The sequence below is a fragment of the Pezoporus occidentalis genome, unplaced genomic scaffold (assembly GCF_034315485.1).
Source record: "Pezoporus occidentalis ecotype Australia unplaced genomic scaffold, CSIRO_AGI_Poc_V1 ctg229, whole genome shotgun sequence".
NCBI lineage: Eukaryota > Metazoa > Chordata > Aves > Psittaciformes > Psittacidae > Pezoporus > Pezoporus occidentalis.
This window is the reverse complement of record NW_026914169.1, coordinates 326,958-338,985: the sequence shown is the minus strand read 5'-3', so window position 1 is coordinate 338,985 and position 12,028 is coordinate 326,958. Positions and strand designations below refer to the sequence as shown.

Sequence of the window (12,028 nt, the reverse complement as noted above, 5' to 3'; positions counted from 1 at the left end):
CACCAGCATCCAGGCTCTGCTCCCCAGTGCGCTAGGGCAAGGGACAGGGCATATGGGTGGCACAGAAGGGAGAGGGGGATTCATTCCTGTGCTCAGCATCAGCCCAGGGGTGATGAGACACTGTGTACCCCCCTGTCCAGGGTAGGTGCTCCAATCCTCCCTGGGGATTGCAGTGTCTTTACAGCTCTGGCCACATCTGCTGCCTGCCTGGGAAGGTGTCTGCACACCCCACCTGCCCCACCGGCTCTGGGACACGCTCACCTGCATCCAGCCACGGCTCATGGTCTGTCCTTGTGCCCTGGGAACATCCAGCTGAGATGGGCGCTATCCCAGGCCAGGGCTTGCATGGAAAAGAGCTCTAGGGCCAGCAGACGTCAACAGGGGAGGGGATGGGGTAACCTCCCCCAGCCTGGGCACTGGCATCTGTCCCAGCACACCCAGCCCCACTGCCACCCCAGCTGTGTGCCCCCAGCACTGCCCTGCAGTGCTCCACCGCACAAACACAGCTATCACAGCCCAAGCACCCCAGAGTGCTTTTGACAGCCTGTTCCCACGTCTGCACTTGCATGGGAAAGGATAGGTCCCAGGTTTGGCCAGGTCCCCACAGCAGGGACTTTACCCTGCCCAGTTACAAGCCACGCAGCTCCTGGCTGCTATAAAGCTGGTGGCCTCAGTGGCACAGCCGAGTCCTCCCAGGATGGCGTTTCTGTGGGTAGTTGCCTGCCTGGCCCTTGCCAGCACGGTCTCAGGTAAGCACTTTGACGGGTGTGGGGAGGACCGAGGCACCCCAGGGATGGTGACATAGAGCCACTTGCACCTGCACAGGCTGCTCCTACGTGTGAGCCCTGAGCTTTTGGGGTCACCCCTGTGCCCGTCTGCCTCTCCCACAGGCTGTGGGGAGCCCAGCATCAGCCCCTTGCTCCACCACACCGAGAGGATCATCAATGGGCAGAATGCAGTGCCTGGATCATGGCCCTGGCAGGTCTCCCTGCAGGTACTGCATTGACTCCTCCAGCCACCAAGAGGCCCAGTGACACCCTCTGCGTGTCCCCCACTTCAGGAGGGAACTCAGCCTGCCCAGCCCTACCTCTTCCTCCTTCTTTCCTCCCCAGAACCGCTTCGGATCCCACTTCTGTGGTGGCTCCTTAATCAACGAGAACTGGGTTGTCACCGCTGCCCACTGCGAATTCAAGTGAGGAGCAATGTCCAGCAGACCATGCTGGTGCCACGAGGGGCTTGGGGCGTGCTGGGCATCACTGAGTGGCAGCTGGGACAGCCCTTAAGGCCAGCACCCAAGGAACTGAGCAGCCAGGGGCTTCCCCCTAGACTGTCCCCACGGTGGCTTCCTTTGGGCACTCAGTGCAGCATGTTCCCAGCACTGCTCCCACCCCAGGTGCTGGTTGCCATGTGTCCCACTGACCCTCTTACCTCTCACAGGCCGCTCTTCCATGTCGTCGTCCTTGGGGGATATGACCGCACCTCCAGGGCTGACTCTGTTCAAGTGAAGAATGTGGTCAGGGTGAGCTGGGCAGCCCTGGTGCTGGGATGGGGCTGCAGTTCTGCAAAATAGCTGCTCTTGGAGGGCAGGGATTAATCAGAATCCCAGACTGGTTTGGGTTGGAAGGGACCTTAAAGCCCATCCAGTTCCAACCCCCACCACGGGCAGGGACCCTTCCACTAGACCAGGTTGCTCCAAGCCCTGTCCAAGCTGGCCTTGAACACTGCCAGGGATGGGGCAGCCACAGCTTCTCTGGGCAACCTGTGCCAGGGCCTCAGCACCCTCACAGGGAAGAACTTCTGCCTAAGATCTCATCTCAGTCTCCCCTCTGTCAGGTTAAAGCCATTCCCCCTTGTCCTGTCCCTACAGGCCCTTGTCCAAAGCCCGTCTCACATTCTGGTATTTCTTGGCAGGTCGTCACGAATCCCAACTGGAACCCGTACACCCTGAGCAATGACATCGCCCTGCTGAAGCTCGCCTCACCTGCCAAGCTGGGACCCCGTGTGTCCCCTGTCTGCCTGCCCCCCCCTGACCTGCATCTGCCCGACAACCTCCAGTGTGTCACCACCGGCTGGGGACGCACCAGTGTCAACTGTAAATAACTGCAGCTTTGGGGAGGGCCCTGCATGGTCTAAGTGTGCTTGGTGGCACCTTTGGGGGATGACACCTTGTCTGCACATGGGGTAGGGGAGCTGGGCAGTGTGTGACCCTGTCTTGTCACGTGCAAGTGTGAATACGTGTGCGGTGGTGCAAGCACGGGTGTAGGTGTGTGTGCTCAGGACGTGGATGGGTGCAAACTGAGAATGGGCACAAGCCTGCCCTTGTTCAGGGCTGTCTGGCCAAGATGATCTCTCTTGGGGAATCGTGGAATCACAGATTGATTCGTGTTGGAAGAGACCTTAAAGCTCATGCAGTTCCAACCCTGTGCCATGGGCAGGAACACCTTCCACTAGACCAGGTTGCTCCAAGCCCCCTCCAACCTGGCCTTGAACACTGCCAGGGATGGGGCATTTTCTTGGGAAGAAGAAATATGTTGGCATGGACGGAAAGGCGCTTTGCATGGCAGCACCTGTGTGTTCAGGAGCTGCCCAGGGTGCCTTGTACACTCCCAAAGGCCCCAGAAGAGCTGCTGACACCAGGGTGTTTTATGGTGCTTCTTTCCCATAGCCTACGTGCTGGCAGAGAGCCTACAGCAGGTATCCCTGCCCTTGATCTCCTCCAGCAAGTGTGCCGAGTACTGGGGAAGCAAGATCACCAGCTCCATGGTCTGTGCTGGTGGCGTCGGTGCCTCATCCTGCCAGGTAAGGAGCTGCTCCTGCTGAGCACAGGGAGGCCAGAGGAAGAGGACCCATGGGCTCCTCCTCCTCATCCTTGTATGGGCAGAGTCAGAGACATGGAGCTCCATGTCCAGGGGAGCAGGTGCCTGGGGGTGGCAAGGACCAGTTTGGAGCATGTGGTAGGACCACTAAGCTGGAGGTGTCTTCTCTGCAGGGTGACTCTGGTGGACCTCTGGTATACCAGGATGGGAGCCTCTGGACCTTAATTGGCATTGTCTCCTGGGGCAGCAGCAACTGCAATGTCAACACACCATCTGCCTACACCCGTGTAAGCCACTTCCGAAACTGGATCAACAACGTTATTCAAGCTTAGAGCCGGTGGTGGATGGATCCCGTCACTGGTGGCTGCTCCCAGCACAGGGAGCTCAGCAGGGCTGGGAGCAAAGCAATCCGCTTTGGAATAAAGCGTCAGCATTCTCCAGCACTGCCTCTGGCTCCTTTCCTCTCATGATGCAGACCACGGGGAGCCTGGGATACCCTCTGCTCCTCTCCTGAAGCTCAGCACTTCTCAGAGCTGGAGCTTGGTGACACCTGGGACCTGCTGGAAAGGGGGGAAGCCAGGACACGATGCCCAGGCAGAGGGGGAGCAGGGCTGGATGCAGCTCAAGGGCTGCTCATGGCAGCACCAGCCCAGAGACCACCCCAGCACTGACGGTGGGTGAAGTGCCTGTGATGGTTCTTCACTGATCCAGGCGCAGGGTCTCCAGCACCACACAGTCCTACCAGGAAAGGGCCTGTGGAGCTGCAGCTCCTCTTGCCACGGGAGGTGGGTGCTGGTGTGTGCACAAGGTCTTAAAAGTTCCCTGCTTGCTATTTAGACCCATAATTTACATGGGAACACACACCAAGGGAAACCTGGTTCCTGGCAGCTCAAAATAGAGCTGGTCCAGAAGAGCAGGATCAGACTGTCCCAGAGTGAGGCAGAGGGTGTTTTTTTAACAGTGATGTGAATGTGATATAAAACCTCTGCCAATGTCACCCCTCCCCACCCCTGCTGGGATGGGGTCCCTTGCTCCTGAGAACTCACCTTTCCAGGAGGGGATGGTTCAAAAGGGGTGTGCATTTTTCACTGGTGTGGCAGGTTTCCCTGTTGGTCCCCAGAAGCTGCTCAGGGTGGAACTGGAGAGATGACAAGTTGCTGGGGGTGACCCAGGGTATTCCACTGGCCCAGTTTGCCACCTTGCAAGCCAAAGAAGAGGGGAGGAATTGTCCCCAGGTGCCTGCTCAGCCTCCAAACCCTGCCTTCCAGCAAGAGGCTGAGCACCCGATTCCCCCGGAGCATCCCTGTAGACATCCCAGCCCCATACCAGGTCTCCCTTAGGCACCTTCTGAGGCTGCTGCAATTAAGACCCCAGCAAACTCTTTTATGGGCACTCTGATACCTTCTTGCTGTGCAACGTACTAGAGGGCTGAGCAGTTCCTTCCTGCCTTTCCAGACCATCGTTCACAGCCCAGAAAGTGGCTCCTTGCAGCAAATCAGCCCGTGGTAACCCATGGATACTTGAATCCTGTGCTCAGTTCTGGGCCTCTCACTACAAGAGAGACACTGAGGTGCTGGAGCAGGTCCAGAGAAGGGCAGCGGAGCTGGTGAAGGGCCTGGAGCACAGGTGTGATGGGGAATGGCTGAGGGACCTGAAGGGGGTTTAGTCTGGAGAAGAGAATGCTCAGGAAGACCTTATCCCTCTCTACAACTGCCTGGCAGAAGGATGGAGCCAGGAGGTGGCTGGTCTCTGCTCCCAAGGAACAAGGGATAGGACAAGCCCCAAGCTGCACCAGGGGTGGTTTAGACTGGATGTTTGGAACAATTTCTTCCCCAAAGGGTGCTCAGGCATTGGAACAGGCTGCCCAGGGCAGTGGTGGAGTCACCGTCCCTGGAAGTGTCCACACACCATGTAGATGACGCCCTCAGTGCCATGGTTCAGTGGTGGCCTTGGCAGTGCTGGGGAATAGTTGGACTTGATGATCTTAAAGGTCTTTTCCAACCTAGTTTCTGGTTCTATGAGGCAGATGTAATGACAGCAGGGCGATGGGGTACACAGATACACTTCCATGTTTAGCAGACCGAGTACACAAAATAAATAATTCTGTACACACTAATTGTAACGTTACAGATTAATTACAAAGGTTCAGACTTCATCCTAACAAGACAATTTTCAGGGTAAAGATTCAAAAGGCATGTCACAGAACTGGATGCTGCTCAAAACAGCCCTTTAAGGAGATGAACAGGATGCGACCAGAATTACTTCCAGATCATTTCAAGCCAGTACCGGAAATTCAGCAACCAAAAATAACAGTGAGTGCTGGCAGATCTCCAGCCTAACAGTGTCCTGGGAGGTGTCTTTCCGTAGTGAAAGGCAACAGGAAAACTCATGGCATCTGGGCATCCACACAGGAGCTCCTCATTCCCAACCCACCTGGCCAGGGCCACAAATCTCTTCCACATTCAGCAGACAAACACAGTACAACAGTCACATCACACACGAGGGACCCATGGAATCACCACACAGGGGAGCATAGTGGAAGAAGAAAGAGCTGCCCTCATGCAGGCAGAGCTCCCTCCCCTGAAGGGACACCAAGGGTGGAAGGTACCAAGCTCCATGATGCTTTTGCCACCATGCATCCTTCTGCTTCACATTTCTTTTTGTGGCAAATACACTGCACAGTAAAGCACAAGTGACCTGCAGGCACCTGCCTCTGGAGCACCCGGGAGCTGTGATCTTTGTCCAGGCTCAAACAGGACACTGAGCAGTCAAAAAAAGCACCAAAAACCTCCCCAGAGTGGTGTAGGCAACTTGGCATCTGGCACTAAGTGGCACAGGCACTTTGTGGTATTTTCCAGGATAAAGCCAAGCTGGTGAGAGGCCAGAACAGAATCACCCTTCCTGCAAGTCCCAGGGCTCCCGCTGCTGCCAGACAACAGGCTGCCAACTCCTCCGGAGGGTGTGATTCCCCCCCCCAAAAAAACAATCTCTCTTTCATTTAGAAAACTGAATTAAGTCAAACATTTGAGATTTCAATTTAACCCACCTCAAACCCTCCAAATCTTTAGTATCATCACTTGAAATAAGAATATGGTCCCATGCAGTCTAGTAAGAGGCTTATTAACAGCCACACACTAGTTGACCTGTGTTGTACAAGACCATCTTTTGCTAAGCCTGCACTGTAGGGCCCCCAAAGAGAGCCTTCTCACACCTGCAGGACACTGTACAGCTGCTTTTATCTCACTCCAGGACTCACCATGGCTCCTGCAGAGCCAAATCCAGAGCTGCTGCCAAGTGGTCACATTGCCCATGCCTCCTATTCCAGCTTGTGCATTGCATCAAAGTTGACCTTATTAGTACTTCAGCCAAACACCCACATAGAAAAACAGGACTGAGAAACTGAGCAGTAAATTACCGAAGTAGAAAAGACTACAAGGAGAAAATAAACAAATTCCAAAGAAGTTAAGAGTTTGAGGATTTATCATTTTCAACATAAATCTGTAACAGAGTCCCCACCCTGCAGCTGGTTTCCACAACACTACCAAAGCCAGGTCAGAGCCCTTGCACTCCAATCATGGCTATAAAGCCTTCACATCCAGTTGTGCATTTCCAAGAACAATGCAGTCCAGGGACTGGCAGGAGCCTCTGGATGCTCACAAGCTCAGTGTCAAATAGCACAGACTTCCCTTGGGTTGAAGAAACGGAGGTTTCTACCACCACTTGGTTGACATGTTAGGTTTTTAGAAGCCTGAGAAGGGTGAGAAGTAAATCAAACATGAACAAGTAACTGCTGTTTTAGTAAAATGCAAAGAAAAATACATGAATGTAAGGCTGCAGACCACCTAATGTTATTTCTGGAAGACCTTTCCACATTCCTTCCCAATAACCCTTAAAAAAAAGTATATAAAAAACATGCATCTGACAGGCCACATGCTTTGAAGCCATAAATTTCTCCCCCAAGAAAGCAGCCAAACTCCCAGGGCAAAACGATGGGGATGTCTTACACAGTACTGCTAAGTTCCAAAAGACAACCAACCGTCATTCCCTCTACTACTTACAACCGCATTCCCCTGAAATAGAATATGCTGGAAAGCAACACCCTGAGCTGCACCATAGTGTCTCATGATGGGAGAAAGTCCCAAACCTAGTGATTCCAGCCTTGGTGTCTTTAGGTTTTTCTTTCTCTTAGTGTCCCTCAAGATGCCTCCCCCCCAGGGCAGGGTGCTGGTGAGCATCTCCTTGAGACACTGGGGGTTGATACGTTCCAGTGGGTGCACATGCTCACCCCTGTGTTGTCTAATTGCTCTTCAGGATCACTGTATCACTTCAGGATAAAACTGTGCCATGCTGAGAAGGTTGCTGAACATAAGTACTGCAGGTGTGGTCCATGACCATCACTCAGCACACCAAACCCAGAGTTCTCTTTGTAAGAGCATGTCACCCAGGAACTGAGGGAAGGAAACCAGGAGAGGGCTGTACAGGGACACAATACAGTTTGCCACTAGGTGTCATTCCAGCTTCATTTTCATTGCATAAACAAAAGCAGTCAGGAGATCTGCACCCCAGCTAATATGAAGCTTAGTTCCCCCAGCTAAGGGGCTGGAACATCTGTTTGTTACCTGACTCCTCACAACTAATTCAGCAGCAGAGGAAGTCTTCCCCAAAACCCTGCCAGTCAAATCAGAGCCACCATTAAGAGCCAAACAAGGAGATTTAAAAATTAACAGAAGAGCAGGAAAAAAAAAATCACATCAGAGAGATTTTAGCTTCTAAAATCCCCAAACAAGGCACTCCTGAAAAGCGTAAACTCCTGAGACTTGAGATAAGCCGAGCACTGAGATGCTCCTGTGGAATATATATGGAAGACAGATGACCAAGGTAATTCACAGTGAAGAGCTTCTTAGAAGAAGACTGAAGGCACTTGAACTATGGCTCAAAATCACAGCACTTTGCCTGTGTGCGCCTCCTCCGATCCAGCTGCAAATGTGCCACAACTGCACGGGTACAAGCACCAGAAAAATTGCCCTTAAGCTGGATCACGTAACACAGCATTTGGACCACTCCAGCTTTGCAGATAGAGTGAAAACAGAAAGATCACCAAGGACTCCAAGGGTCAGTTGGATGGAGCTCTGCTAGTGCACCTCTGCCCACACATGTCATTGTCTGGGTACAGGAGGTCCTGAAAATGCTGAATTTAGAAAAAGAAAAGGGATTGAGACAGGAGTGTTATAATAAAATGATCTAAGGAAAGCCCATACAGATTTTCCCTATGTTTATATTGATTTTTCCATGCAAATAAGAATACATTGCATTTGTCAAGAGAATTAGAGTTATCTTTATATAAAAGTCAAAGCCCCCTATGGGATAGACTTGGTCCTCTTTGGTGCAGTTCCCTAGCAGAGGCATGCCTGAGGACCATAAACATCTCCACATCTCAAGAAGATGGGTTGCAGCTCTCCAGTATTGCTCCTGTCAGTGAAGGATCCTCCCTTCTGCCAATTCACTTCCCAGTCCTAGACCATCATCACTTGATGACTTGACACTGTTAGGAAGCTACATAGCAATATCGTGCTTCCCAAAACATATTCCACCCCAAAATCACCTCCAGTGACATCACTGTGAACTCCTCCTTCCACCAACTGCTGAAAAGAGCAACAAAGCAAGAACTGACACAGATGAGATTCTTCTTCTGTTTGTGAAGGTGGAGAAACAAGCCTGGTCAAAGCAGAACTCAACATCCTGACCTCATCTCCATCTTCATGGATCCCACCCCACAAGAGAACACATGAAGGAGCAGTATGGGCAGACACCTGTACAATGCCTGTGCATTTTGGTTAGCCTAATGGTTAAAGGGAAGGGTCTCAGGTTCTAGAGGTCTTGGCTCAGTTCATCACTTTGACCTCATACAGGCAAAACACCTCTTTTAAGGCTACACATGGTGTAAAATAATCTGGGGATGGCCTTGAGAGTACCCAGGAGGCAAAAGGGAGCACAGTGCCTGTGAGATGCTCCAAGACTCCTATAAGCTCAAAGCCAGAAGCCCTCTGAGAGCATCCTGTCATCTCTTAACATACAGGGAAAGAAGAATTTTCCAGTTGCTACTTGTCGTAGCATGGTTGCTGCTTTTGGAGAGTCATCTTGAGGGGCACTGAATTGTTTATGAAACAAGACAAGGCAAGCTGCCTGTTTTGTCAGGTATCAGAAATCACATCCAGCTTACAGTTCATAATAATGACCAAGGAAAAACTATGTGAGAAGGTAAAAGAAGCTGAAGAATTTTTTCTTTTTTTTTGCAATCCACAGAGCTGAAAAACCTCCCCAATTTTAGGTAATTCTGTGGTATCTGCTAAAGCTGATGGAAGAAAGACCATGCGTAGGATAGCTACTCAGAGAAAGGGCAGCCTGCAAAGGATGCACAGTTCTAAGAATAATACGCAAAACCATGCAAAGGATTTGGAATTCACCACTGCTACACACACCTCCTGTCCTCAGGTGTCCTCTGCTGTATTCCCCATCACCTAGGCTCACAGGCTGTGCTCCCAGTGGTTATAGCCCATCTTAGCACAGCAAACTCAATTTTCCCCCACTGAGGTTGAGCTGCTTTTGAAGCTCCCTGTGACCAACCACTTAAAACCTTGCTGACAGTAAAATGTGGTGGCACAGACATCAGTCTTGGGTGGAGAGGCCATGCTCACCAGCCCTTGAGCTTGCATAGCCTGTATCTCCAGCTCAGAGCCAAGCAAGCACTTCCAAGTGCACAGCATAAAGCAAACTGTAGGGTTTCATATGAAAAGTTTCCAAGCCAACATTCTCCTTCACTGCACGTCTTGTATCTGCTACCACAAGAGGCCAAATCTACCCTGACACTGTGCCATCAGCCCCATGTACTGCTCTAACTAGTTGGGGAGGTATCTCAGCAGGCTTGCACAAAGCTCAGCTCTAAAGCTCCCACCTCCCCTGCAAGGTCCTTCACAAGAGGCCCCCACAGCGGACACACAGCCCAAGAAAACTGAAAGGCAGCTTTTTTCCTGTTGAATTTAAGTCACCCCCCAGCAGATCTAAAGTGTTAACATAGTATCTCCAGGGTATTGTCACTGCTGACACTCCAGGACTGGGCCTCCAATACTCAAACCCCTACCCTGATGCTATGGAGCCATTTATGGCTATCCCAACATCTCCCACCACCACTTCACTGTCCCAGAGCAGGGACAGCAGTACCAGGGCAAAGTAGGCATGCAAGCAGGGGAGCCTTGTAAAACCTGCAGAGAGCAAGACCTGGAACCACTAAAGCTTTGGTGAAGTGACACAGTTGGTAATGCTGGTGTTAGGGGCAAAAAACACATGTGACAGGGGCAGGTCACGGCAAGAACAAACCCTGCCTGGGAGGCGCTGTTCTTGATGCAAATATGGGAGGGCTAATTCAAGAGAGACAGCAAGGAACCCCCCAAAATCCTGCCTTGCCAAAGACATCTGTGTACCATTAAGTTCCTGCAGGACAATGATCATCTTCCCACCCTTCCACCAGTAGCACCCCTTGTCCAGATCCAAGGAGCCAGACTCTAAGCTCCGAGCTCACAGCATTTCAGCCTTGTTCCCAAATTGCACAGCAGCTCTGGTGCAGCTCCAGTAATCCCTCAATGCTGTGAGTGGATGGCAGCCCTTGGAGAAACCTCACAGCTTCCCAGACATCCCAGAAAACTGGCATCACTTCAGCGAGGAGTTGGTGTGCAGCACACTAGTGAATCAGAGCTATCCTACTTCTGATGCTATGATTCATAACAGCCTCACTACCAAGGCACCACAGATCCAACTAAACCTGCTCCAACTCTGTGTATGTATCATTTTCAAACCAGATACACACCCACACGTGTCTGTGCACACACTTAAGGTGTGTGTGCATCAACTTAAAAGTGATTCCTTCCTTTTTTATATGCGAGAGAAACTTAATGCTCTGGAATTAATAAATAACTATGAACAACCAAGCTCCTGGACTACAGAATGAGCTTTTCTCCCCATGTGGCTCCTTAATTTGTGTATTACTTGAGACTCTTGAGTTGTGCTCTGATCCACAAGGGCTCCCCCATTTCAGACACAAGACCCCTGTGGCACAGCTTGCAGGGTAATAGCCATGACGAGGTTCCTCATGGTAAGGACACCTCCTCATGGCGGGGGACACCTGGAGGGAGAGAAGGAGGAACCTAGATGTTCCTCATTGAGTGTGTGGATGCTGCACACCTACACTGCAGAGAAGACATGTGTGAAGATGCCTGGCAGGTCCCAGCCCAGTGCTCAGCCAGTGTACTGCTGCTGGTAGCGCAGGTTGAGCTCACGCAGCTCCCGTTCCCGAACCCGCCGTGACTTGTTGGATTTGGTGGAGCGGCTGGAGCGGGTGGACTGGGCGGACTTGGTGCTCTGGCAGCGGGAAGACGCCCTCTTGAGAAGGTTCTGCGAGATGGAACGGTGTAGGTTCTTCATGGAGGAAGAGGCTGCCATGCTGACCACCCATGGGTGCTTCAGGGCCTGAAGGGCTGTCATCCTGTCACTGGGGTCCACCGTGAGTAGACGATCAATGAAATCCTTGGCCAGGTTGGAAACACTGGGCCAGGGCTGAAACACAAAAGAGATTATTACAATGAAACATCCCGGCATAGCTTTGCTGATAAATTAATTCTTCCCATGCCCAAAAGGTGCTTTTGTTGTCTTTCATTCTCAAATCTTCCAAGTTGTGACCAATACTATCTGTTCAAGGAGAATCCCAAACTGGTTTGGGTTGGAAGAGACCTTAAAGCTCATCCAGTTCCAACCCCCACCACGGGCAGGGACACCTTCCACTAGACCAGGTTGCTCCAAGCCCCGTCCAACCTGGCCTTGAACACTGCCAGGGATGGGGCAGCCACAGCTTCTCTGGGCAACCTGTGCCAGGGCCTCAGCACCCTCACAGGGGAGAACTTCTTCCTTATACCTAACGTGAACTTTCCCTGTTTTAAGTTTTAACCCATCATCCCTTGTCCTGTCACTACAGTCCCTGACAAGAAGTCACATGAATGACTTCAGGATGAGAAGAATGAGTTGTGTCTTCAGAATGAGACACACTATCTTCAAGAGACTGTTAGGGGGAGAGGCTGAGTTAGGGGGAATGTCTACATGTACATAGGTGGAGCATGGATGCCTCCAGCAGCTGGGTTTGGGCACTCAGATTACCCTGGATCTCA

At 51.7% G+C, this 12,028-nt stretch overlaps 2 protein-coding genes across 3 annotated transcripts in view; one reads left to right on the top strand and one right to left on the bottom strand.

Moving 5' to 3' along the window:
• Positions 1-109: 109 nt before the first annotated feature.
• Positions 110-3,161, top strand: CTRL (chymotrypsin like). 2 transcript variants are annotated; one of them, XM_062621234.1, is made up of 7 exons: positions 110-749; positions 891-994; positions 1,113-1,192; positions 1,438-1,519; positions 1,912-2,092; positions 2,666-2,799; positions 2,990-3,161. In XM_062621234.1, the coding sequence occupies exons 1-7, from the start codon at positions 698-700 to the stop codon at positions 3,146-3,148; spliced, it is 792 nt and encodes a 263-aa protein (XP_062477218.1). In that variant the 5' UTR covers positions 110-697; the 3' UTR covers positions 3,149-3,161. The 2 variants fall into 2 exon arrangements, with proteins under 2 accessions (XP_062477218.1, XP_062477217.1); XM_062621233.1 differs by having other exon boundaries at positions 1,113-1,519.
• A 1,706-nt stretch (positions 3,162-4,867) lies between these two features.
• PSKH1 (protein serine kinase H1) overlaps positions 4,868-12,028 on the bottom strand; it is a 35,578-nt gene continuing 28,417 nt past the window's right edge. Inside the window, exon 2 of the mRNA XM_062621223.1 lies at positions 4,868-11,423. Within this exon, the coding sequence (XP_062477207.1) occupies positions 11,106-11,423 (318 nt within the window). The 3' untranslated portion in view covers positions 4,868-11,105. The remainder of the gene's footprint in view (positions 11,424-12,028) is intronic.